At 53.0% G+C, this 27,956-nt stretch overlaps 1 protein-coding gene across 2 annotated transcripts; it reads left to right on the top strand.

Annotated features, from left to right (window-relative positions):
* The first annotated feature begins 1,177 nt into the window (after positions 1 to 1,177).
* On the top strand, positions 1,178 to 27,943 carry TSC22D4 (TSC22 domain family member 4). 2 transcript variants are annotated; one of them, XM_038768869.1, is made up of 5 exons: positions 1,178 to 1,676; positions 2,239 to 3,239; positions 6,675 to 6,826; positions 27,079 to 27,127; positions 27,279 to 27,943. In XM_038768869.1, the coding sequence occupies exons 2-5, from the start codon at positions 2,496 to 2,498 to the stop codon at positions 27,486 to 27,488; spliced, it is 1,155 nt and encodes a 384-aa protein (XP_038624797.1). In that variant the 5' UTR covers positions 1,178 to 1,676; positions 2,239 to 2,495; the 3' UTR covers positions 27,489 to 27,943. The 2 variants fall into 2 exon arrangements, with proteins under 2 accessions (XP_038624797.1, XP_038624796.1); XM_038768868.1 differs by having other exon boundaries at positions 2,248 to 3,239.
* The last annotated feature ends 13 nt before the right edge of the window (positions 27,944 to 27,956 follow it).

Here is a 27,956-nt window from a genome sequence, read left to right on the forward strand (position 1 = left end):
ATTATTCTCTGTGCCTCAGTTCCCTCATCTGTAAAATGGGGATGAAAACTGTGAGCCCCCCACCGTGGGACAACCTGATCACCTTGTAACCTCCCCAGCGCTTAGAACAGTGCTTTGCACATAGTAAGGGCTTAACAAATACCATTATTATTATTATTATTATTATTACTAAATCTGTGTCTGAAGGGGTTTTAGCACATCAGGATCTATGTGGGCACCTGGGCTCATGGGTAGCGGCGTCGTGCTCCGGGCACACGTGTGCCAGCGTGTGGGTTTTAATGTGTATTTGTGCGCAATGTGACCCGGTGTCTGGCTGCGTATCTATATGCGCGTTTGTGTGTATTGTATGATTGTGACCTATGCATCCCAAACTCCATGAAATCGTCTCTGTGTCCAGAAGTACGATTGTGACCCGGTGTCTGGCCGCGTATCTATGTGCGGGTTTGTGTGTATTGTACGATTGTGACCTATGCGTCCCAAACTCCATGGAATCGTGTCTGTGTCCCGAAGTACGATTGTGACCCGGTGTCTGGCCGCGTATCTATGTGCGGGTTTGTGTGTATTGTATGACTGTGACCTATGCGTCCCAAACTCCATGGATTCATCTCCGTGTCCAGAAGTATGATTGTGACCCGGTGTCTGGCTGCGTATCTACGTGCGGGTTTGTGTGTATTGTACGATTGTGACCTATGCGTCCCAAACTCCATGGAATCGTCTCTGTGTCCCGAAGTACGATTGTGACCCGGCGTCTGGCCGCGTATCTACGTGCGGGTTTGTGTGTCTGAATACATGTGTGCCCCAGAGAGGGTGTGTGTGTGTGTGTAGATAATATACAATGTATGTATAAAATGGCTCTGTCTGGGTGTGTGAGCGAGAGAGAGAAGGGAGGAGAGGGAGAGAGAAATGGGAGGGGGTGGCTGGGTGGGTGGGTGCCAACAACGGTGTGTCCTCCCATTTCCGGCTACCGCAAGTGTGGAGAGGCTAGCAGAAGGCCAGCAGATGTAGAGTTAAGCCAGTCCCCTGTATCAGTAGCAGCAGCAGCAGCAGCCTTGGGCGGGAGCCAACTGGAAGAGAGCCTCCGGGGGAGGGAGGGAAGGAAAGAGAGAGAGAAAGAGGAGAAGAGAGACAGACATACAGAGGGAGAGATAGAGAAAGAGCAGAAGGAAGAGGAGGAGGAGGAAGAGAGTAGTCAGCAGGGGCAGGAGGAGGCAGGACTTCCTGGTGGAGGGGATTGTCAACACCCTGAAAGAGAGAACAGAAGAGAAGCGAGCGCTGGACGGACAAAGCCAAGCGGCGGAGACGGCCCCCCGGACACACACGGTGCCCCCGAGACCCCCTGGGTTCGGCCCGGGGTCCCAGCTTCCTCGCTCTGGACGCCCCCGCCCCAGGACCCTCAGCCAGAAGGAGAGGCCTGGCTGGACTGTCCCCCCTTCCCGCCCCCCGGCCGAGGGGGCTGCGGACGCTCCTCCCGGGATTATTCTATTTTTGGGGGGTGGGGTGGAGAAGGGGTTTGCAGCGGAGATGAGTCCTTCGAGGCCCAGGAGAAGGCCCCGGAGGGCCGAGCGGGATTGAGTCCCGCCAACCGGGATCCCCAATCTGCCCTCCTCGGCCCCCACAAACGGCTCCGGGCTTGAGGAAAGGCAGGTCGCCCGCCGGACAGGCCGCTGGCCCTCCAGGTCAGTGCAAGGCCGGTCGGTCGTGGGGAAAACCAGGCCCGGGGAAGCGGGGGGACAAGGCAGACCGCGTGGGCCTTCCTGGGTCCCCAGGGCCGGCCTGACCTGGGGGGTCCGGTGGGGAGCGGGGTGGGTTGGCTGACACCCCCTCCCTTGGCTCTTGGCCCCATTCCCCCCCAGGCCTCGCAACTCTTTGAGTTTTCACGACGGGTGAGACATTCCGACCGACTTTGGGCCTAGACTCTGTGTGCGTGGGTGTGTACGTGTGTAGACGTGAGAGCCAAGAGTGTGAGCGCGTTTGGCTCCTCTGACACTTTCTGGGTCTCTGGGCACCTCTGGGCCTCCGGCTTGTCTCCGTCTTTGTCTCTTTGTCCCTCTCCTGGGGTCTCTTCTCGCCTCAATCTCTCTCCGGCCTCGCCCCCACCGCCCCTCTTCCTCCTCACGCCCCACGGCCAGTCCCGCCGCCCTGACCGTCTCTCCCTGTCTCTGTGTGTCTCTGTGTGTCTCTGTGTGTCTCTGTGTGTCTCTGTGTGTCACTGTGTGTCTCTGGGTCTCCCCATCCCAGCCCCCACAGTTGGCCCACCCCGCTCGAGGACTAGCGGCCTCTGCGGTGCCCAGACAGCCTCGGCTGGCCGACTCGTCCGCGGGCTTGGGCGCCCTCGACTCTCAACCACGACCTTTCCCCTCTCCCCCGCTCTCCCACCGCCGATGCCGGGCCCTGATGTCCCGGGGGGTCCCGACCCCCCAGCCCCTTGGCCCCGCAGTCCCCGGGGGTCGTGAGCCCCTCACCGGCCCAAGCCCCCGACCCTTCCTCGGGGGACCATGAGCGGGGGCAAGAAGAAGAGCAGCTTCCAGATTACCAGCGTCACCACCGACTACGATGTCCCCTTGGCGGGGGTCTCCCCGGGGACCCCGGCCCCCCGCTTCCCCGACGGGGAGCCCACCCAGCAGCAGCAGCAGCAGCAGCAGCAGCCCCCAGGGACCCAGGCCTCCCGGTTCCGCGTGGTGAAGCTACCCCAGGGTCTGGGGGAGCCCTACCGTCGAGGCCGCTGGACCTGCCTGGACGTCTATGAGCGGGACTTGGAGCCTCCAGGCCTGGGCCGCCTCCTGGACGGGGCGCGGGGGCCGGGGGCCGGGGGCCGCTCCCTCGACTCCAGGCTGGAGCTGGCCGGCCTGGCCCTGGGGACCCCGGCCCCCGCCCCGCTGCCCGGACCCCAGTCGGCTCCCCGCCTCCGATCCCCGACCCCCGGCCCTCAGGCCCGCTCCTTCACCGGGGGGCTGGCCCAGCTGGCCGCAGGACCCGGGAGGGCCCAGACCCCACCCCCGGGCCCCGGTCCCCCACCCCACCTGCATCACCCCCATCACCCCCACCAGCCGCCCCCTCCCCCGGAGGGCCAGTGGGACCCCGGGGCCGGCGAGGGCACGGGCCCCTCGCCTCGAGCCTCCACCCCGGTCCCTGCTTTGAGGCTGGATGCCGACGGGGGGACCCCGGCTTCCACGCCCCCGACCTCCAGGAGGAAGGATGGGACCACCTGGCCGAGGAAGGACGCCGAGGACCGGGGCATGGTGAGGGGCGACAAGCTGGGCCCAGGGCCCGGGGAAGGGGAGACCTAGCTGGGACTCTAGGGCCGGGGACAGGAAGCTGGGGACCCTGGGGATGAACGCTGTGGGGGGCGGGAAGCTGGGGACCCTGGAGGGGGCAGGAAGCTGGGCACCTTGGGGGTGAAAGCTGGGGGGACAGGAAGCTGGGGACCCTGGGGTGGGCAGGAAGCTGGGGACCCTGGGGTGAAAGTTGTGGGGGCAGGAAACTGGGCACTCAGAGGGAGGCAAGAAGCTGGGGACCCTAGGGGTGAATGCTGGGGGGGAGGGGGGGAGTCAGGAAGCTGGGGACCCTCGAGGGGGCAGGAAGCTGGGGTCCTTGGGGATGAAAGCTGGGGGGGACAGGAAGCTGGTGACCCTGGAGGGGGCAGGAAGCTGCGCACCTCGGGGGTGAAAGCTGGGGGGGACAGGAAGCTGGGGACCCTGGGGGGGCAGGAAACTGGGGACCCTGGAGGGGGCAAAGAGCTGGGCACCCTGGAGGTGGCAGGAAGCTGGGGACCTTGGGGGTGAACGCTGGGGGGGGGGCAGGAAACTGGGCACCCAGAGGGAGGCAGGAAGCTGGGGACCCTGGGGGTGAGCGCTGGTGGGGGGGGGGAGGGCAGGAAGGTGGGGACCCTGGGGGGGCAGGAAGCTGGGGACCTTGCGGGTGAAACCTGGGGGGGGGGGACGACAGGAAGCTGGGGACCCTGGGGAGCGCAGGAAGCTGGGCACCTTGCGGGTGAAAGCTGGGGGGGACAGGAAGCTGGGGACCCTGGGGGGGCAGGAAACTGGGGACCCTAGAGGGGGCAAAAAGTTGGGCACCCTGGAGGGGGCAGGAAGCTGGGGACCTTGGGGGTGAATGCTCAGGGGACAGGAAGCTGGGCACCCTGGGGGGGCAGGAAGCTGGGGACCCTGGGGGTGAGAGCTGGTGGGGGGGGCAGGAAGCTGGGGACCCTGGGGGTGAACGCTGGGGAGAGCAGGAAGCTGGGGACCCTGGGGGTGAAAACTGGGGGTCCGGAAGTTGGGGACCCTGGGGATGAAAGATGGGGGGACCGGAAGCTGGGGACCCTAAGGGTGAATGCCTGGGGGACAGGAAGCCGGGAACCCTGGGGGGGCAGGAAGCTGGGGACCCTGAGGGTGAAAGCTGTGGGGACAGGAAGCTGGGGACCCTGGGGGTGAATGCTGGGGGGACAGAAAGCTGGGCACCTTGGGGGTGAAAGATGGGGGTGACAGGAAGCTGGGGACCCTAAGGGGGGTGGGAAGCTGGGGACCATGGGGTGAAAGTTGGGGGAGACAGGAAACTGGGGATCCTGGGGGAGAAAGCCAGGGGGGCCGGAAGCTTGGGACCCTGGGGGTGAATGCTGGGGGGACAGGAAGCTGGGCACCCTGAGGGGATCAGGAAGATGGGGACCCTCGGGGGGGGCGGAAGTTGGGGACTCTGGGGGTGAATGCCTGGAGGACAGGAAGCTGGGCACCCTCGGGGGCAGGAAGCTGGGGACCCTGTGGCTCAGGAAGCTGGAGGCCTAGGGCCCCGGGGGGGAAGGGAGGCAGTTGGGTCCCCGGGGAAGCTGTGGGGGCAGGAAGCTGGGCTGAAATTCACCCCACTCCCTTGCCTCAGGTTCCCCCTTTCTGGCCTTCCCCTCTGTCTCCCTCTCCGCCCTTGCATCTCCCCGTGCCCCTTGCTCTCTTTGGGCCTGGGGACAGAAGGATAGAGCCAGGGGCTGAGGCAGCAGGGGGCTTGGGGGCTGCGAGAGAAGGGACCTGGGGTCTCCGAAGGAGGGGCTGTGGGGATGGGTGGGAGGGAGGGCTTTGCGGGGAGGCAGGACACCTGTATCCCTAAAGGTGTGTGAGGGGGGCGTTGGGGGACGGTTCTGAGAATCGCCTCTGCCTTCCCCAGCTCCCCTGCCCCATCCTTCCCCTTTCCTTCCCAGGGCTCCTCCTTTTCCTTTGCACAATCTGGTCCCCAGCTTCTTCCCCTCACCCCCACCCACTCCGGCCCGCACCCCAACCCTCAGTCATCACAGTGTGGGGGACCCCTGGGCCCCGAGGGATCAGAGATGCCCTTCATCCCACCCCCAGCCCTGCCCTGTAAGAGAAGGATGCAGAAGCTGGGGGCAGGTTTGGGGTACCTTTAGCCGTCTCCCCCCTTGCCCCCTCCCCGACCTCTCCGGGGGTGATTTTGGGTAGGGGGAGGGAGAACTAGAGGGGGTGTCGCTGGCTCACTGGGGGGAGAGGGGGCTAAAAAGCGTGAATGCGAAGGGGTTAAGCTCGCTTCCTGTCCCCCAAAAGAGGAAGCGACTCTGCCCCCAGAGAACTGGGGTGGGGGTGAGGGGGGGAGGGCCCCTCAGTTGTGGGAGGGGAGAAACAGGGGTCTCAGCGGGTGTGCGTGGTGGTGGGGTGTGCTTAACATCCAGAGATGAGGAGGGGAGGGGACAGCCAGGACAGGGGGGTGGGGTGGGGGGGTGCCAATGCAGCTTTTTTTCCCCTTCCCGGCCTCCTGGGCACAAACCGCGGTTTAAAAATAACCTGAGACTGGATGTCTGGGCCCTGCCAGGACCGGCCGGGGCCGGCTCCCGCCCCCCCAGCTGCACGCACACGGTTCTCGCTGTCCCCCTTCACCCCCCTCCTCCATCATCCCCCCCTTCCTCGGCTCTCAGAGCTGCCCACCTAGTGGGAAGCCGGGGCAGGATGGGGCGGGCCGGCCTCAACCCCCAAATGAGGCTTTTCAACCAGTTTCTTCTCTCGTTCCCCCACCCCGGGACCCTCGCCCTCCAACATCGCCTGCCCCTCTATCCCCCACCTTCCTGCTCTAGTCTTCTGCCCATCTGCCCCACAGGCCTTGCCCCCCCACTCCATCCCACCCTGAAGAGGCCCCAGAGGAGGTTTGGGGGGCTACAGATCCCCCTTGTCCTGCCCCACCTCATCGCCCCTCCCCACCTGGCCCGCCCGCACACTCTCCGTCCTTGGCTTTTCCTAGAACTGGGGGCCTGTTGGGGCCTTACAGAGGAGGCTTATTCTTGCCTCTCCCCACCTTCCCTAGGCCCTCCCGCGTCCCACCCACCCGTGGCCCACCCCCAGGGCCTCACAGGCTCCCAGGAATGCCCAGAGAGGGGATATAATAATGGCATTTGTATTATTGGGAGCCTTGGGGAGCCAAGGGGAGCCTTGGGAAGGGGGAGGATGGAGGAAGGGACAGGAGGGGAGGCCTTGGGGTGTGAGGGCCGGGCTGGGGGGCAAGATGCCTGGGTCCCTCAGGGGAAGGAGGAGGGGAGGCCGGACACTTGGGTCCTTTCAAGGCCTGGGGACGAGTGGTCTGGGGGGGTGGTGGGAATCCTGCTGCTGAACAGGGGGCCTCATCAGGCCCCAGGTGATAACTTTCTCTCTCTCTTTCTCTCCCCACTCCCCCCAACTCCCCATCTTCAGCTTCCTCTTGGGGGGTCCCGCCCCTCCTCCCCGGCCCTGTCCCTGCTCCGGGAAGGCAGCCCCGCCCGGAAGACCCCCGACCCCTTCGGCGTGGCCGCCCAGCGCCTCGGCCTCTTCGTCATCGGGGGGTCCGTGGACAGCGACGATGACAGGTGAGCGGGACTTTCCGCCTGGGGTGTCGGAGGCGCTTCCTGGGGAAGATGCTGGGGCCCTTGGCGGGGGCGGGGCTGGGAAAGTGGGGGGTGCCCGCCTCGAAAGGGCAGACCGGGCCAGGCGACTTTCCGCCCGGGGTAGGGGGCAGCGGGAGGATGGGGAGAGGGTGGGCGGGACTCGAGGAGACTCGGTGATGGCGGGGGGATAACTTCCGGTTTGGTGGCTGGACCAAACGTGGAAAAAACATTCTGGTTTTGGTTTTGATGTGGTTCGTTGGACTGCGCTGAGCGCCCCCAGCTCTGTCTCTGGAGAGGGAAGTGGGAGGGCCTTCCTGTTTGGTTGGGCAGGTTTCTGTAAGCGTGAACTCTGACCCCGGGCCTGGGCCTAAGTAGAAAATAAAACCAGGCCCCCCCCGCCCCTCCTTACCTCTGATGGAGGGGCAGGACTTGTTGGGAGTGGGCCAGGAGACAGTCTGCGCCATTAGGTGGGATGGGTAGAGAAGCAGCGTGGCTCAGTGGAAAGACCCCGGGCTTGGGAGTCAGCGGTCATGGGTTCGAATCCCGGCCCCGCCGCATGTCTGCTGTGTGACCTGGGGCAAGCCACTTAACTTCTCTGAGCCTCAGTGACCTCATCTGTCAAATGAGGATGAAGACTGTCAGCCCCACGTGGGACAACCTGATCACCTTGTATCCCCCTCAGCGCTTAGAACAGTGCTTCGCACATAGTAAGCGCTTAACAAATGCCATTATTATTATACTGATGGGGAGATAGGGAGGAAGCATTGGACTGTGGGTCTGCCATCTAGATTGACGTAAGCATCCAACACGGTAAAGGAGTACACGTCCCCCCTCTTCTTCACGAAGGGTGGAGAGAGGCGGAAGGTCAGGCGGGAACTTGCACTTCCCAAGCGCTTAGTCCAGTGCTCTGCACACAGTAAGCGCTCAATAAATACAATTGAATGAATGAATGAATGAATGGTAAAATGCGTCTGTTCAGTCTAGAGCCCGGGCTCTGGAGTCAGAGATCATGGGTTCAAATCCCGGCTCCTCCAATTTTCAGCTGTGTGACTTTGGGCAAGTCACTTCACTTCTCTGGGCCTCAGTTCCCTCATCTGTAAAATGGGGATTAAGACTGTGAGCCCCCCGTGGGACAACCTCATCACCTTGCAACCTCCCCAGCGCTTAGAAAAGTGCTTTGCACATAGTAAGCGCTTAATAAATGCCATTATTATTATTATTATAGTAAGTGCTTAATAAATGCCATCATTATTATTATTATTGTTACATTATCCTCTCCCAAGCGCTTAGTATAGTGCTTTGCACACAGGAAGCACTCAGTAAATATGACTGACTGAATGAATGATTGGTAGAGGCGGAACAGCTACTGGTGCAGCTATTTCGGAGATCCCCAGCTCCAACCCAAAAGGGCCCATACGGCCTAGTGGCTAGATCCTGGGCCCGGGAGTCAGCAGGACCTGGGTTCTAATCCCGGCTCCGCCGCTGTGTGACCTTGGGCAAATCACTTCACTCCTCCGGGCCTCAGTTCCCTCAGCTGTCAAATGGGGATGACAACTCTGCGAGCCCCACGTGGGACAGGGACCGAGTCCAACCTGATTATCTTATATCTACCCCAGCGCTTAGAACAAAGGTCCGGCCCATAGTAAGCGGCTTAACAAATACCACAATTATGATTATTTACCAGCTGTTCCCAGCCGCTGGGGACTCGACCCGCAAACCACCGAGTCGACACTCTGGTGGACACCCCTCCAGGCCGTGGAGAAGCACTTTGGAGTTAAGCGCTTAGTACAGTGCTCTGCACACAGTAAGCGCTCAATAAATACGATTGAATGGAGTCTCTCTAGGCAGCTGGAGTAAGCTGGGGATTAAGACTGTGAGAGCCCCGTGGGACAACCTGATTACCTTGTAACCTCCCCAGAGCTTGTACTTTGCACATAGTAAATGCTTAATAAATGCCACAAAAAAACACCCCACAACCTCTGACTCCCAAGTCCGTGGGGGCACAGTAGGATGGGGTGAGAGGGGCAGTTTATTCATTCATTCATTCATTCATTCAATCGTATTTATTGTGCGCTTACTGTTAATCAGTTAATTGATTAATTAGTGAGTTAGTCGTATCTATTGAGCACTTACTGTGTGCAGAGCACTGGACTGAGGACTTGGGAGAATACGATACAGCAATAAACAGACACATCCTGCGCCCACAACGAGCTGACGGTCTAGAGGTGGAGACAGACGTAAATGGAAATAAATGACAAGTAGGGACATAAGTGCGGTGGACTGGGAGGGGGGATGAATTAAGGGAGCGAGTCGGAGCGACGCGGAAGGGAGCGGGAGAAGGAGTGGGATGGGATCGTGGGGGTGGTGGGAGTTGGGAGAAATGGACAGGTGGACAACGGGACGGCGGAAGAGGGAGGCCAAGGGATGAGGAGCCAACAGGAACGAGGGGGAGAGGAAAAATCAGGGAAATCAACCGGAGCAGGATTGGGGAGACGGTTGGGGGTGGGTCAGTCGATCAGTCCACCAATCAATGGTATATACTGAGCGCTTACTGCGGGCAGAGTCCCGTGCTAAGCGAGGGTCGTTGGCCAGGACAACGGGAGATGGGGCGGAGAGAAAGTGGGGGACGGGAAGCCAAGGGAAGGGAGGGAGTTGATAATGATCGAATGAACGAATGTCACCGCTTATTGTCGTACCGTGCTTCCCCGAGCACTTAGTACGGTGCTCTGCACACAGTAAGCGCTCAGTAAATACGATTGAATGACGAATGACATCATCATCATCAATCGCATTTATTGAGCGCTTACTGCGTGCACAGCACTGTACTAAGCGCTTGGGAAGCCCAAGTTGGCAACATCTAGAGACAGTCCCTACTCAACAGTGGGCTCACAGTCTAAAAGGGGGAGACAGAGAACAAAACCATACATACTCACAGAATAAAATAAATAGAATAAATAAATAAATGACAGCGGATAGTGGAGGCTACCATCATCATCAATCGTATTTATTGAGCGCTTACTATGTGCAGAGCACTGTACTAAGCGCTTGGGAAGTCCAAGTTGGCAACATCTAGAGACAGTCCCTACCCAACAGTGAGACTAAAAGGGGGAGACAGAGAACAAAATCAAACATACTCACAGAATAAAATAAATAGAATAAATAAATAAATGACAGTGGATAGTGGAGGCTACCATCATCATCATCATCATCAATCGTATTTATTGAGCGCTTACTATGTGCAGAGCACTGTACTAAGCGCTTGGGAAGTACCACAGAGGAGGGGGCGAGTGGACCCCCGCTTTCCCCCCAACCTTGGCTTTCCCTAACCCCAGGTGGTCTTCGCACCCCACCCCAGTGGGCCTCGTGCCTGTGTTTTCTCCTGTCCACATGGACGATTCGCCCCGCCGTCTTCCTCCCCCTCCTTCCCGGATTCATCATCATCATCATCAATCGTATTTATTGAGCGCTTACTATGTGCGGAGCACTGTGCTAAGTGCTTGGGAAGTACAAATTGGCAACATATAGAGACAGTCCCTACCCAACAGTGGGCTCACAGTCTAGAAGGGGGAGACAGAGAACAAAACCAAACATACTAACAAAATAAAATAAATAGAATAAATAAATAAATGACAGCGGATAGTGGAGGCTACCATCATCATCATCATCAATCGTATTTACTGTGCGCTTACTATGTGCAGAGCACTGTACTAAGCGCTTGGGAAGTCCAAGTTGGCAACATCTAGAGACAGTCCCTACCCAACAGTGAGTCTAAAAGGGGGAGACAGAGAACAAAACCAAACATACTCACAGAATAAAATAAATAGAATAAATACATAAATGACAGCGGGTAGTGGAGGCTACCATCATCATCATCATCATCAATCGTATTTATTGAGCGCTTACTATGTGCAGAGCACTGTACTAAGCGCTTGGGAAGTCCAAGTTGGCAACATCTAGAGACAGTCCCTACCCAACAGTGGGGCTCACAGTCTAAAAGGGGGAGACAGAGAACAAAACCAAACATACTCACAAAATAAAATAAATAGAATAAATACATAAATGACAGCGGATAGTGGAGGCTACCATCATCATCATCATCATCAATCGTATTTATTGAGCGCTTACTATGTGCAGAGCACTGTACTAAGCGCTTGGGAAGTCCAAGTTGGCAACATCTAGAGACAGTCCCTACCCAACAGTGAGTCTAAAAGGGGGAGACAGAGAACAAAACCAAACATACTCACAGAATAAAATAAATAGAATAAATACATAAATGACAGCGGATAGTGGAGGCTACCCTCACCATCAATTGTATTTATTGAGCGCTTACTATGTGCAGAGCACTGTACTAAGCGCTTGGGAAGTCCAAGTTGGCAACATCTAGAGGCAGTCCCTACCCAACAGTGAGTCTAAAAGGGGGAGACAGAGAACAAAACCAAACATACAGAATAAAATAAATAGAATAAATACATAAATGACAGCGGATAGTGGAGGCTACCATCACCATCATCATCATCAATCGTATTTATTGAGCGCTTACTATGTGCAGAGCACTGTACTAAGCGCTTGGGAAGTACCACAGAGGAGGGGGCGAGTGGACCCCCGCTTTCCCCCCAGCCTTGGCTTTCCCTAACCCCAGGTGGTCTTCGCACCCCACCATAGTGGGCCTCGTGGCTGTGTTTTCTCCTGTCCACGTGGACGATTCGCCCTTCCATCTTCCTCCCCCTCCTTCCCGGCTTCCCCTCCACCCCGCAAACCCCCCGCCCCGGTCTGACCGGTCTCCCGGCCCCGGCTTCACCCCGTTCCGCTCCGGGGCCCCCGGTCTCGCCCCGCCTCGCCTCGCCTTCCCCGGCCAGCTGGTCTGGGTTGGGTGCCCGCCACCCCCCAGCCGCTCCGAGCCCAGGAATGGGGTGTGGGGCGCGCCAGGGCCTGGCGTGAGGCCTGCCGCCGGCGCGGGACGCGCCAAGGGTCCCTGGTCCCTAAAAGAGGAGAAACTGAGACCAGAAGTCAGGGCGTCGAGGGGAAAGTGGGCACTGGAAGACAGAACGCTTGCGGCCTGGGAAGGAGGAGGAAGAGGAGCTCCAAGAATAAAAACAACGACAATGCTATTTGTTAAGCGCTTACTATGTGTCAAGCACTGTTCTAGGGTAATAATAATAATAATAATGTTGGCATTTGTTAAGCGCTTACTATGTGCAAAGCACTGTTCTAAGCACTGGGTGGGGGGGATACAAAGTGACCAGGTTGTCCCATGTGGGGTTCACAGTCTTCATCCCCATTTTACAGATGAGGGAGCTGAGGCTCAGAGAAGTGAAGTGACTTGCCCAAGGTCACACAGCAGACATATGGCGGAGCCGGGATTCGAACCCATCACCTCTGACTCCAAAGCCCGGGCTCTTTCCGCTGAGCCATGCTGCTTCCCTAGGGTAGAAACGGAGTAATCAGGCGGACCCAGTCCCTGTCCTAGCTGGGGCTCATAGTCTCAATCCCCATTTTATAAACGAGGTAACTCTTCCAGACTGTGAGCCCACTGTTGGGTAGGGACCGTCTCTATATGTTGCCAGCTTCTACTTCCCAAGCGCTTAGTACAGTGCTCTGCACACCGTAAGTGTTCAATCAAGCGGTTAGTACAGTGCTCTGCACACCGTAAGCACTCAATAAATACGATTGAATGAATGAAAGGTAACCGAGGCCCAGAGAAGTGAATAATAATGATGACGGCATTTGTTAAGCGCTTACTATGTGCCAAGCACTGTTCTAAGCACTGGGGAAGATACAAGGTGATCAGGTTGTCCCACATGGGGCTCACAGTCTTAATCCCCGTTTTACAGATGAGGTCACAGGCCCAGAGAAGTGAAGTGACTTGCCCAGGGTCACACAGCTGACAGTTGGCAGCGTGGCTCAGTGGGAAGAGCCTGGGCTTTGGAGTCAGAGGTCATGGGTTCAAATCCCGGCTCCACCAACTGTCAGCTGTGTGTGACTTTGGGCCAGTCCCTTCACTTCTCTGGGCCTCAGTTCCCTCATCTGTAAAATGGGGATGAAGACTGTGAGCCCCCCGGGGGACAACCTGATCACCTTGTAACCTTCCCAGCGCTTAGAACAGTGCTTTGCACATAGTAAGCGCTTAATAAATGCCATTATTATTATTATAGTAAGCGCTGAACAAATGCCATCATTATTATTATTATTATTGAACTTCCCAAGGGCTTAGTCCAGTGCTCTGCACACAGTAAGCGCTCAATAAATACGATCGAATGAATGAATGATGTGTGTTGCGGCCCCAGGGGGGAAGAGTGTAGAGGTAGAGCTGGGAAATAGGGAACTTGGTGGGGGGGGGGGGGTGTGGATCTTGGCCCCATCCCACCTCCAGTTGTCCTGGCTTGGTGGGGATGGTGGCCTTCCCGCCGGATCTGGGCATCCCACCTCTCTCCATTATCCCGGATCCGTGGTGCTCCTGGCGCTGGGCACCGGAGGTGGGAGGACCAGAAGACGGGACAGCTCGGGGCTGCCTATATTTATTTCTATTAGTATCTGTCTTCCCCTCTATCAATCAATCAATCAATCGTATTTATTGAGCGCTTACTGTGTGCAGAGCACTGGACTAAGCGCTTGGGAAGTACAAGATGGCAACATATAGAGACGGTCCCTACCCAACAGTGGGCTCACAGTCTGGGGAGACTGTCCGGGGAGGAGGACAGTGACAGAAGAGGGGAACAAATGGGGAGAGTGTCTGGGGAGGGGGACACTAGACTGTAAACTCACTGTGGGCAGGGGATGTGTCTGCTTATTGTTCTATTGGACTCTCCCAAGCACTTAGTACAGTGCTCTGCACTCAGTAAGTGCCCAGTAAATACATATGAATGAATAATAACAATAATCAATCCAGGGAAGGTATAGATAATAATAATCATAATGGTACTTAATAATAATAATAATAATGTTGGTATTTGTTAAGCGCTTACTATGTGCAAAGCACTGTTCTAAGCACTGGGGAGGTTACAAGGTGATCAGGTCATCAATCAATCAAACGTATTTATTGAGCGCTTACTGTGTGCAGAGCACCGGACTAAGCGCTTGGGAAGTACAAGTTGGCAACATATAGAGACAGTCCCTACCCAACAGTGGGTTGTCCCATGGGGGGCTCACAGTCTTAATCCCCATTTTACAAATGAGGGAACTGAGGCCCAGAGAAGTGGAGTGACTTGCCCAAAGTCACCCAGCTGACAGTGGGCGGAGCTGGGATTTGAACCCATGACCTCTGACTCCAAAGCCTGGGCTCTTTCCACTGAGCCACGCTGCATTTGTTAAGTGCCTATGTGCCAAGCCCTGTTTTAAGCACTGGGGTGGGTACAAGGTAATCAGGTTGTCCCACGTGGGGCTCGCCGTTTCAGTCCCCATTTTACAGATGAGGGAACTGAGGCACAGAGACGGGAAGTGGCTCGCCCAAGTTCACACAGCAGACAAGTGGCGGAGCCGGGATTGGAACCCTCGTCCTCTGACTCCCAAGGGCAGGAGGGCCTGGAAAAAAAGGGCACCATCCCTCTCCGGATCCTAGGACGCTGGGGTCATTATTCTCATTTCATTTATTATTGTCTTTACTAAGCGCTTACTATGAGTCAAGCACGAGGGTAGATACAAATCAGTCAGTTCACACAAGTGGGGGCTACAGTTTAAGCAGGAGGGAGAACAGAGATGATAATAATAATAATAATAATGATAATAATAATAATAATAGTATTTGTTAAGCACTTATCTACGTGCCAGGCACTGTACTAAACGCTGGGGTGGATATAAGTAGATCAGGTTGGACACAGTCCCTGTCCCACGTGGGGCTCACAGTCTCCATCCCCATTTTACAGATGAGGCCCAGAGAATAATAGTAATAATAATGGTATTTCTTATTCAGTTATTATTATTTATATTATTTATATTTTTATATTATTATAATAATATAATATATTACAATATATTATATACAGTACATTTATATTTTTATATTATTTATTATTATTTATGCAAAGCACTGTTCTAAGCGCTGGGGAGATTACTAGGTGATCAGGTTGTCCCACGGGGGGGCTCACAGTTTTTAATCCCCATTTTACAAATGAGGGAACTGAGGCCCAGAGAAGTGAAGTGACTTGCCCAAAGTCACACAGCTGACAATTGGCAGAGCCGGGATTTGAACCCATGACCCCTGACTCCAAAGCCCGGCCTCTTTCCGCTGAGCCACGCTGCTTCTCTGAAGCAGTGAAGTGACTTGCCCAAAGTCACACAGCAGACAAGTGGCGGAGCCAGGATTAGAACCCATGACCTTCTGACTCCGAGGCCCGTGCTCTATCCACCATTCCACGCTGCATCCTCCTTTTACAGTTGGGGAAACTGAGGCCCAGAGACGTGAAGTGGCTTGCCCAAGGTCACACAGCACACTCGTGGCAGAGCCGGGATTAGAAGCGGCATGGCTTAGTAGAAAGGGCCCGGGCTTGGGAGTCAGAAGTCGTGGGTTCGAATCCCGGCTCCGCCACTCGTCAGCTGTGTGACTTTGGGCAAGTCACTTCACGTCTCTGGGCCTCAGTGACCTCATCTGTCAAATGGGGATGAAGACTGGGAGCCTCACGTGGGACAACCTGATCACTTTGCATCCCCCCCAGAGCTTAGAACAGTGCTTGGCACATAGTAAGCGCTTAACAAATACCATTAATATTATTATTATTATTATTATTAGAAGCCGGGTCTGCTGACCCTCAGACCTGAGTTTTTGCCTCCTCCCTCATCCCCTCCGGTGCCTCAGTGTCCCCCTCCCCGGGAAGCTTAGCCCTCACCATGGACCCCCCCCCTTCTAGACTGTGAGCCCATTGTTGGGTAGGGACTGTCTCTATATGTCGCCAACTTGGACTTCCCAAGCGCTTAGTACAGTGCTCTGCACACAGTAAGCGCTCAATAAATACGATTGAATGAATGAATGACCCCTGGGAAGGGATGAGGGGGTCACAGGGCCGGCCGGAGGGCCCCGGGTGAGGGACTGTGCAGCGTCCTGCTGGCTGGACGCCTGAGTCCCTTCCTATGAGAAGCAGCGGGGCTCAGTGGAAAGAGCCCGGGCTTGGGAGTCAGAGGTCATGGGTTCTAATCCCGGCTCTGCCTCTTATCAGCTGTGTGACTTTGGGCAAGTCACTTAACTTCTCTGGGCCTCAGTTACCTCATCTGTAAAAATGGGGATTAAGACTGTGAGCACCCCTGTGGGACAACCTGATCACCTTGTAACCTCCCCAGCGCTTAGAACAGTGCTTGGCACATAGTAAGCACTTAATCATCATCATCAATCGTATTTATTGAGCGCTTACTATGTGCAGAGTACTGTACTAAGCGCACTTAATAAATGCCATTATTATTATTATTATTATTATTATTATTATTCTAGCATGGCTCAGTGGAAAGAGCCCGGGCTTGGGAGTCAGAGGTCATGGGTTCTAATCCCGGCTCCGCCTCTTATCAGCTGTGTGACTTTGGGCGAGTCACTTCACTTCTCTGGGCCTCAGTTCCCTCATCTGGAAAATGGGGATGAATGAAGACTGTGAGCACCCCTGTGGGACAACCTGATCACCTTGTAACCTCCCCAGCGCTTAGAACAGTGCTTGGCACATAGTAAGCACTTAATCATCATCATCAATCGTATTTATTGAGCGCTTACTATGTGCAGAGCACTGTACTAAGCGCACTTAATAAATGCCATTATTATTATTATTATTATTATTATTGTTGTTGTTATTATTATTATTATTCCAGCGTGGCTCAGTGGAAAGATATTGGTCTTGGGAGTCAGAGGTCATGGGTTCTAATCCCGGCTCCGCCTCTTATCAGCTGTGTGACTTTGGGCGAGTCACTTCACTTCTCTGGGCCTCAGTTCCCTCATCTGTAAAAATGGGGATTAAGACTGTGAGCCCCAATGGGACAATCTGATCACCTTGTAACCTCCCCAGCGCTTAGAACAGTGCTTGGCACCTACTAAGTGCTTAATAAATGCCATCATTATTATTATTATTCTAGCGTGGCTCAGTGGAAAGAGCTCGGGCTTTGGAGTCAGAGGTCATGGGTTCTAATCCCGGCTCCGCCTCTTATCAGCTGTGTGACTTTGGGCAAGTCACTTAAGTTTTCTGTGCCTTAGTTACTTCATCTGGAAAATGGGGATTAAGACTGTGAGCCCCCCGTGAGACAACCTGATCACGTTGTAACCTCCCCAGCGCTTAGAACCGTGCTTGGCACATAGTAAGTGCTTAATAAATGCCATCATTATTATTATTATTCTCTGTGCTTCAGTTCCCTCATCTAGAAAATGGGGATTAATATCCCACCTCCACCAGCTGTCAGCTGTGTGACTTTGGGCAAGTCACTTAACTTCTCTGTGCCTCAGTTACCTCATCTGTAAAATGGGGATTAAGACTGTGAGCCCCACATGGGGCAACCTGATCACCTTGTAGCTTTCCTAGCGCTTAGAACAGTGCTTTGCACATAGTAAGCGCTTAACAAATGCCACCATTTATTTATTTTATTTTTATTTACTGTGAGCTCCATGTGGGACAGCCTGATGAACTTATATCCTCCCCAGCGCTTAGAACAGTGCTTGGCACATCAATCAATCAATCAATCGTATTTATTGAGCGCTTACTATGTGCAGAGCACTGTACTAAGCGCTTGGGAAGTACAAATTGGCATCACATAGAGACAGTCCCTACCCAACAGTGGGCTCACAGTCTAAAAGAACATAGCACATAGCAAGCGCTTAACAAATACCAAAGTCAGGGGTCATGGGTTTGAATCCCGCCTCCGCCAATTGTCAGCTGGGTGACTTGGGGCAAGTCACTTCACTTCTCTGGGCCTCAGTTCCCTCATCTGTCAAATGGGGATTAAGACTGGGAGCCCCACGGGGGACAACGTGATGACCTTGTATCTACCCAGCGCTTAGAACAGTGCTTGGCACAAAGTAGGCGTTTAAACAAATGCCAAAATTCTTATTCTCATTCCTGGTTTGGCCCCGCCCCCACCCCGGGGGAGGGATTAATAATAATAATAATAATAATAATAATAATAATAATAATAATGGCGTTTATTAAGTGCTTACTCTGTGCCGAGCGTTCATTCATTCATTCATTCATTCATTCAATTGTATTTATTGAGGGCTTACTGTGTGCAGAGCACTGTACTAAGCGCTTGGGAAGTACAAGTCGGCAACATATAGAGTCGGTTCCACTCCATATAGAGTGCGGTTCCACAGGCACTGTTGTAGATACAAGGTGATGAGGTTGCCCCACGTGGGGCTCCCAGTCTTCATCCCCATTTGACAGCTGAGGTCACTGAGGCCCAGAGAAGTGAAGTGACTTGCCCAAATCAATCAATCAATCAATCAATCGTATTTATTGAGCACTTACTGTGTGCAGAGCACTGGACTAAGCGCTTGGGAAGTCCAAGTTGGCAACATATAGAGACGGTCCCTACCCAACAGTGGGCTCACAGTCTAAAAGTCACCCAAGCTGACAAGCGGAAAGAGCCTGGGCTTGGGGAGTCAGAGGTCGTGGGTTCTAATCCCGACTCTGCCACCGACCAGCTGTGTGACTTGGGGCAAGCCACTTGACTTCTCTGGGCCTCAGTTCCCTCATCTGTAAAATGGGGATGATGACTGGGAGCCCCCCCGCGGGACAACCTGATGACCTTGTATCTACCCCGGCGCTTAGAACAGTGCTTGGCACATAGTAAGCGCTGAATAAATGCCATTATTATTATTATTATTAAGTGAGTCACTTGACTTCTCCGTGCCTCAGTTCCCTCATCTGTAAAATGGGGATGATGACTGGGAGCCCCCCGTGGGACAACCTGATGACCTTGTATCTACCCCGGTGCTTAGAACAGTGCTTGGCACATAGTAAGCGCTGAATAAATGCCATTATTATTATTATTATTATTGAGTCACTTGACTTCTCTGGGCCTCAGTTCCCTCATCTGTAAAATGGGAATGATGACTGGGAGCCCCCCCGCGGGACAACCTGATGACCTTGTATCTACCCCGGCACTTAGAACAGTGCTTGGCACATAGTAAGCGCTTAATAAATGCCATTATTATTATTATTTTTAAGTGAGTACCTTGACTTCTCTGTGCCTCAGTGCCCTCATCTGTAAAATGGGGATGATGACTGGGAGCCCCCCCGCGGGACAACCTGATGACCTTGTATCTACCCTGGTGCTCAGAACAGTGCTTGGCACATAGTAAGCGCTTAATAAATGCCATTATTATTATTATTATTGAGTCACTTGACTTCTCTGTGCCTCAGTTCCCTCATCTGTTAAATGGGGATGAAGACTGGGAGCCCCCCCCGTGGGACAACCTGATGACCTTGTATCTACCCCGGCGCTTAGAACAGTGCTTGGCACATAGTAAGTGCTTAATAAATGCCATTATTATTATTAGTATTAAGTGAGTCACTTGACTTCTCCGTGCCTCAGTTCCCTCATCTGTAAAATGGGGATGATGACTGGGAGCCCCCCCGTGGGACAACCTGATGACCTTGTATCTACCCCGGCGCTTAGAACAGTGCTTGGCACATATTTATTACTCTATTTATTTATTTATTTATTTATTTTACTTGTACATTTCTATCCTACTTATTTTATTTTGTTGGTATGTTTGGTTCTGTTCTCTGTCTCCCCCTTTTAGACTGTGAGCCCACTGTTGGGTAGGGACTGTCTCTATGTGATGCCAATTTGTACTTCCCAAGCGCTTAGTACAGTGCTCTGCACATAGTAAGCGCTCAATAAATACGATTGATTGATTGATAGTAAGCGCTTAATAAATGCCATTATTATTATTATTACTGAGTCACTTGACTTCTCTGTGCCTCAGTTCCCTCATCTGTAAAATGGGGATGAAGACTGGGAGCCCCCCCGTGGGACAACCTGATGACCCTGTATCTACCCCGGCGCTTAGAACAGTGCTTGGCAGATAGTAAGCGCTTAATAAATGCCATCATTATTATTAAGTGGCGGAGGCGGGATTCGAACCCAGGACCTCTGCCTCCAAAGCCCGGGCTCTTTCCACTGAGCCACGCTGGATTAGGGGAGGGGGCGCCGAGCCCAGGGCGGCGGCGCGACCCCTGGTGGCCACCGCGGGGACCGGGGGGCGCTGGGCAGCATCCTGGTTGCCATGGTTTCCTTCATTTGGGGTCATCATCATCATCATCAATCGTATTTATTGAGCGTTTACTGTGTGCAGAGCACTGGACTAAGCGCTGGGGAAGTACAAGTTGGCAACATTTAGAGACAGTCCCTTCCCCCCCCCCCCCCCCCCCAAGCCGTGGTTGGGGCGGGGTGTCTCCCCTGGACCCCCCCTCAGCGAACCCCGCGACCTTAATAATAATAATTGTATTTGTTAAGCGCTTACTATGTGCCAAGCACTGTTCTAAGCACCTAATAGTGTTTTACGCACAGTAAGCATTCAATAAATAGGATTAATAATAATAATAATGGTATTTGTTAAGCGCTTACTATGTGCCAAACACTGTTCTAATCACCTAATACAGTGCTTTATGCACCGTAAGCATTCAATAAATACGATTAATAATAATGGCATATGTTAGGCGCTTACTATGTGCCGAGCACTGTTCTAAACACTTAATACAGTGCTTTACGCACAGTTAGCACTCGATAAATACGATTAATAATAATGGTATTTGTTAAGCGCTTACTATGTGCCAAGCACTGTTCTAAGCACCTAATACAGTGCTTTACGCACCGTAAGCATTCAATAAATGCGATTAATAATAATAATAATGGTATTTGTTAAGTGCTTATATGTGCCAAGCACTGTTCTAAGCACCTAATACAGTGCTTTACGCACGGTAAGCATTCAATAAATAGGATTAATAATAATAATAATGGTATTTGTTAAGCACTTACTATGTGCCAAGCACTGTTCTAAGCACCTAATACAGTGCTTTACGCACAGTAAGCATTCAATAAATACTATTAATAATAATAATAATGGTATTTGTTAAGCACTTACTATGTGCCAAGCACTGTTCTAAGCTCTTAATACTGTGCTTTACACACAGTAAGCATTCAATAAATATGATTAATAATAATAATAATGGTATTTGTTAAGCGCTCACTATGTGCCAAGCACTGTTCTAAGCACTTAATACAGTGCTCTTCGCACAGTCAGCACTCAATAAGTACGATTAATAATAATGATGGTATTTTTTAAGGACTTACTATGTGCCCAGCACTGTTCTAAGCACTTAATACAGCGCTTTATGCACAGTAAGCATTCTATAAATACAATTAATAATAATAATGGTAGTTTTTAAGGACTTACTATGTGCCCAGCACTGTTCTAAGCACTTAATACAGTGCTTTACGCACAGTAAGCATTCTATAAATACAATTAATAATAATAATGGTAGTTTTTAAGGACTTACTATGTGCCCAGCACTGTTCTAAGCACTTAATACAGTGCTTTATGCACAGTAAGCATTCAATAAATACAATTAATAATAATAATGGTATTTGTTAAGCACTTACTATGTGCCAAGCACTGTTCTAAGCACTTAATACAGTGCTTTACGCACAGTAAGCATTCAATAAATACGATTAATAATAATAATAATGGTATTTGTTAAGCGCTTACTATGTGCCAAGCACTGTTCTAAGCACCTAATACAGTGCTTTCCGCACCGTAAGCATTCAATAAATGCGATTAATAATAATAATAATAATGGTATTTGTTAAGCGCTTACTATGTGCCAAGCACTGTTCTAAGCACCTAATACAGTGCTTTACGCACAGTAAGCATTCAATAAATAGGATTATTGATAATCATAATAATGGTATTTGTTAAGTGCTTACTATGTGCCAAGCACTGTTCTAAGCACCTAATCCAGTGCTTTACACACCGTAAGCATTCAATAAATGCGATTAATAATAATGGTATTTGTTAAGCTCTTACTATGTGCCAAGCACTGTTTTAAGCACCTAATACAGTGCTTTACACACAGTAAGCATTCAATAAATAGGATTAATAATAATAATAATGGTATTTGTTAAGCGCTTACTATGTGCCAAGCACTGTTCTAAGCACTTAATACAGTGCTTTATGCACAGTAAGCATTCAATAAATACGATTATTAATAATAATAATAATAATAATAATGGTATTTGTTAAGTGCTTACTATGTGCCAAGCACTGTTCTAAGCACCTAATACAGCGCTTTACGCACCGTAAACATTCAATAAATACGATTAATAATAATAATGGTATTTGTTAAGCGCTTACTATGTGCCAAGCACTGTTCTAAGCACTTAATCCAGTGCTTTATGCACCATAAGCATTCAATAAATACGATTAATAATAGTAATAATGGTATTTGTTAAGCACTTACTATGTGCCCAGCACTGCTCTAAGCACTTAATACAGTGCTTTATGCACAGTAAGCATTCAATAAATATGATTAATAATAATAATGGTATTTGTTAAGCACTTACTATGTGCCAAGCACTGTTCTAAGCTCTTAATACTGTGTTTTACGCACAGTAAGCATTCAATAAATACGATTAATAATAATAATAATGGTATTTGTTAAGCGCTTACTATGTGCCAAGCACTGTTCTAAGCACTTAATACAGTGCTCTTCGCACAGTCAGCACTCAATAAATACGATTAATAATAATGATGGTATTTTTTAAGGACTTACTGTGTGCCCAGCACTGTTCTAAGCACTTAATACAGTGCTTTACGCACAGTAAGCATTCAATAAATACGATTAATAATAATAATAATAATAATAATAATGGTATTTGTTAAGTGCTTACTATGTGCCAAGCACTGTTCTAAGCACTTAATACAGTGCTTTACGCACAGTAAGCATTCAATAAATACGATTGTTAATAATAATAATAATAATAATGGTATTTGTTAAGTGCTTACTATGTGCCAAGCACTGTTCTAAGCGCTGAACACTGTTCTAAGTGCTGAACACTTCTAAGCACTTAATACAGTGCTTTACGCACAGTAAGCACTCAATAAATACGATTAATAATAATAATAATAATGGCATTTGTTAAGCATTTACTATGTGCCAAGCACTGTTCTGAGCACTTAATACAGTGCTTTACGCACAGTAAGCATTCAATAAATAGGATTAATAATAATAATAATGGTACTTAAATGCTTACTATGTGCCAAGCACTGTTCTAAGTGCTGAATACTGTTCTAAGCACTTAATACAGTGCTTTACGCACATTCAATAAATATGATTAATAATAATAATAATAATAATGGTATTTGTTAAGCACTTACTATGTGCCAAGCACTGTTTTAAGCACTTAATACAGTGCTTTACGCGCAGTAAGCATTCAATAAACACGATTAATAATAATAATAATGGTATTTGTTAAGCACTTACTGTGTGCCAAGCACTGTTCTAAGCACTTAATACAGTGCTCTTCGCACAGTCAGCACTCAATAAATAAATACGATTAATAATAATGATGATGGCATTTGTTAAGCACTTACTATGTGCCAAGCACTGTTCTGAGCACTTAATACAGTGCTTTACGCACAGTAAGCATTCAATAAATAGGATTAATAATAATAATAATGGTACTTAAATGCTTACTATGTGCCAAGCACTGTTCTAAGTGCTGAATACTGTTCTAAGCACTTAATACAGTGCTTTACGCACATTCAATAAATATGATTAATAATAATAATAATAATAATGGTATTTGTTAAGCACTTACTATGTGCCAAGCACTGTTTTAAGCACTTAATACAGTGCTTTACGCGCAGTAAGCATTCAATAAACACGATTAATAATAATAATAATGGTATTTGTTAAGCACTTACTGTGTGCCAAGCACTGTTCTAAGCACTTAATACAGTGCTCTTCGCACAGTCAGCACTCAATAAATAAATACGATTAATAATAATGATGATGGCATTTGTTAAGCACTTACTATGTGCCAAGCACTGTTCTAAGCACTGGGGGGGATATAAGGTGATCAGGTTGTCCCACATGGGGCTCACAGTCTTCATCCCCATTTTGCAGAGGAGGTCACTGAGGCCCAGAGAAGTGAAGTGACTTGCCCAAAGTCACACAGCTGACAAGTGGCGGAGCCGGGATTAGAACCCATGCCCTCCAAGTCCCAAGCCCAGGCTCTTTCCACTGAGCCATGCTGCTTCTCACTTACTTCATCCCCGGTTGGTGTGGGCAACCCTGATCTCCAGGAAGGATGCGCTTGGGGGGCCTAGAGCTAGAGAAAAAGCGGGGGTCTCCCCTGACCCCTGACCCCAGGACCACCCTCAGCGAACCCCATGACCATACTTCACCCCCGGATGGCTCAGGTGACCCCTGATCCCCAAGAAGGATGCGCTCGGGGGTTCTAGAGCTCGAGAAAAAGCGGGGGTCTCCCCCACCCCCTGACTCCAGGACCATCCTCAGCAAACCCCATGACCTTACTTCACCCCCGGATGGCTCAGGTGACCCCTGATCCCCAAGAAGGATGCGCTCGGGGGTCCTAGAGCTAGAGAAAAATTGGGGGTCTCCCCACCCTCTGACCCCAGGACCACCCTCAGTGAACCCCATGACCTTATTTCACCCCCAGATGGCTCAGGTGACCCCTGATCCCCAAGAAGGATGCGCTCAGGGGTCCTAGAGCTAGAGAAAAAGCGGGGGTCTCCTCCGCCCTCTGACCCCAGAACCACCCTCAGTGAGCCCCGTGACCTTATTTCACCATGGGATGGCTCAGGCGACCCCTGATCCCCAAGAAGGATGCACTCGGGGGTCCTAGAGCTAGAGAAAAATTGGGGGTCTCCCCACCCTCTGACCCCAAGACCACCCTCAGTGAACCCCATGACCTTATTTCACCCCCAGATGGCTCAGGTGACCCCTGATCCCCAAGAAGGATGTGCTCGGGGGTCCTAGAGCTAGAGAAAAAGCGGGGGTCTCCTCCGCCCTCTGACCCCAGAACCACCCTCAGTGAGCCCCGTGACCTTATTTCACCATGGGATGGCTCAGGCGACCCCTGATCCCCAAGAAGGATGCACTCGGGTGTCCTAGAGCTAGAGAAAAATTGGGGGTCTCCCCACCCTCTGACCCCAGGACCACCCTCAGTGAACCCCGTGACCTTATTTCACCCCCAGATGGCTCAGGTGACCCCTGATCCCCAAGAAGGATGTGCTCGGGGGTCCTAGAGCTAGAGAAAAAGCGGGGGTCTCCCCTGCCCTCTGACCCCAGGACCACCCTCAGCAAACCCCATGACCTTACTTCACCTCCAGATGGCTCAGGTGACCCCTGGTCCCCAGGAAGGATGCGCTCGGGGGTTCTAGAGCTCGAGAAAAAGCGGGGGTCTCCCCCACCCCCTGACTCCAGGACCATCCTCAGCAAACCCCATGACCTTACTTCACCCCCGGATGGCTCAGGTGACCCCTGATCCCCAAGAAGGATGCGCTCGGGGGTCCTAGAGCTAGAGAAAAAGCGGGGGTCTCCCACGCCCCCTGACCCCAGGACCATTCTCAGCAAACCCCATGACCTTACTTCACCCCCGGATGGCTCAGGTGACCCCTGATCCCCAAGAAGGATGCGCTCGGGGGTTCTAGAGCTCGAGAAAAAGCGGGGGTCTCCCCCACCCCCTGACTCCAGGACCATCCTCAGCAAACCCCATGACCTTACTTCACCCCCAGATGGCTCAGGTGACCCCTGATCCCCAAGAAGGATATGCTCAGGGGTCCTAGAGCTAGAGAAAAAGCAGGGGTCTCCCCCGACCCTTGACCCCCTCAACTCGCAGCTGTTCCTCTCCTCTCCTTCCTCCTCCTCCCCCCCTTCCCAGCTACCCCGACCTCAGTTTCCTCAGGAACTCGGGGAATCCTACCCTTTGCCCCCAGTAGCTCTCTGCCCTCCCAGGCCTACCCCTGTCCCCCCATCCCCAGGTCTCCTGTCCCCACAGGGACCCCAGCTCCCAAACCCTCCTCCTCCCCCCACAACCCCGGGACCCAGTCGCCCTGTTCCCAGCTCCGGTCCCCAGGCAGGGTGCCAGGGAGAGTTGGCGACCCTGGCACAGGCCGTGCCTGGAATCCAGGAATTCCCGCCCACGGGCGAGCTGGCGGGACGGGGCGGGGGAGAGAAGGGGATGGTCCCCGGGTCCCCGGGGAGCCAATCCCAACGGGGTTCAATTGGAGGGGAGGGGTAGATAGGCCGTGCCCCCCCCCCCCCTCAACTCCCCTAGTCTCATCGCCTCTCTGCCCATCTGGCACCACACAGGCCCCGCTCTGCCCGGGGGGCTCTCTGCCCCCCCAGGCTTGCCCTCTCTCCATCATCCTGCTCCCGGCCGGGGGGTGGGGGCCTGGGGAACCAGACCCCAGACCCACCTCCTCCCCGCCAGGCCCGCGGCCTGGCACCGCGATGGCCCAGCCTGGAGTGTCGGTCAAGACCCTGGTGTCGTCCTACGAGACGCGGGTGCGTGGGGGGTGGAGGGGCTGCGTCTCCTCCCCCTGCTCCCCCAGGGGGGTGTCCCCCATCCGAGGGGCGGCGGGACCCTCCCTCCCCCGCCGGGGCCTGGGGGGTCCCGGGCTGCGGCCCCCGGCCCGCAGGGGTGTGGATAAAACGCTCCTGTCTCTGATCCTCTACTGCCACAGGTACCTGCAGCTGGGGGGCCGGGGCGAGGGGGGTTGGGGCTCCCCAAACTGGGGGTGGGGGGATGCTTGGGGGTCTCAGAGGACCCCTGGGTGTCAGGAGGGCGGGATGTTTGCGTTTCAGAGGGCCCCGGATGCCTGGGATTGGGGGTGCTTTTGCATCAGACACTTGCTGGGAAAAGGGGGACGAGCCGGGGTTGATGCTAGGGCTGGGAAAGTGGGGAGATTGAGGGGATCGAGGCTGGGAGACCCACGTCGGATAGGGACCCTGGCCAACCTGGTTATTGAGTATCCACCCTGGGGCTTAGTACAGTGCCTGGCACATGATAAGCGCTTAATGAGTCTAATAATAATAATGAGATTGCCAGGGGCGGGCCAGAACTCAGGAATCTGGGCTGGGAGGGAGAGGTCCGTCCTCACAACCACAATAATAATAACGATGACGATGATACTGATAAAAGTGGTACTTGCTAAGCGCCAGTTGGCCCACCGCGCTTGACCTCCGGGCTTCTCTCTGTCTCTCTCCCTCTCTCTGACTCTCTCTCTCTCTCTGTCTCTTCCCCAGCGGTTCTGGGAGTATGGTGGCCATCGACAATAAGATTGAACAAGCCATGGTGAGTCCGAGCCCTCCCTTCAGGCCTCCCGTGGGCCGGGGTCGGGGGGACGCGAGGACAAGATGGGAGTGGGAGGAGGGTTGCGGGGGTCCTGGCAGGGGCTGCCCCAGGTCCCCAGCAGCGACAAGGCCTGTGTCCGTGTGTCCCCCAGGACCTGGTGAAGTCCCACCTGATGTTCGCGGTGCGGGAGGAGGTGGAGGTTCTCAAGGAGCAGATCCGGGAGTTAGCTGAGCGCAATGCGGCCCTGGAGCAGGAGAACGGCCTGCTCAGGGCCCTGGCCAGCCCGGACCAGTTGGCCCAGCTCCCGCAGCCGGCCCCGCGACCCCCCGGCCCCCCGGCCCCCAATGGACCCTCCTCCTGAGCACCCCCCACCCGCTGCCAGCCCCTCACAATGTGCCTTTGGGGCGGGGGGGGTCCCCAAGCCCAGCCCGCCCCCTCATTTTTGCAGCTCTACTCTCCCCGCCCTGCTTGAGGGTGGGGAAGGGGCCGGGGAGCAGGGGGCACCCGGTCTGGTCACTATTATCCCTTCCCCTCCTCCCATCACCCCAAGACACACAGACACACTCATGAGCCCCGGGACCTCACAGCCCCCTCCCCAAATTTTTCCAAGCAGGCCTCCCTGAGGCCCGGGGGCTCCTGTCCCCACCCCCCGGAGGCCCTCGGCTTGGAGCGAGAGAGTGTGGTGGGCGGACGATGGGGCGGGGGGTCGTCCTGTGCGGGAAGCTTTTCCTTGGACTAGGGATGGGGGTCCCGGTTTGGGATTCAGGTTGTTATTAAAGTAATAATTATAATAAAAAAAAAACCTTTCGGAAGGAACTTGGTTCCCAAT

Source organism: Tachyglossus aculeatus, chromosome Y4 (assembly GCF_015852505.1).
Source record: "Tachyglossus aculeatus isolate mTacAcu1 chromosome Y4, mTacAcu1.pri, whole genome shotgun sequence".
NCBI classification, from domain to species: Eukaryota; Metazoa; Chordata; class Mammalia; order Monotremata; family Tachyglossidae; genus Tachyglossus; species Tachyglossus aculeatus.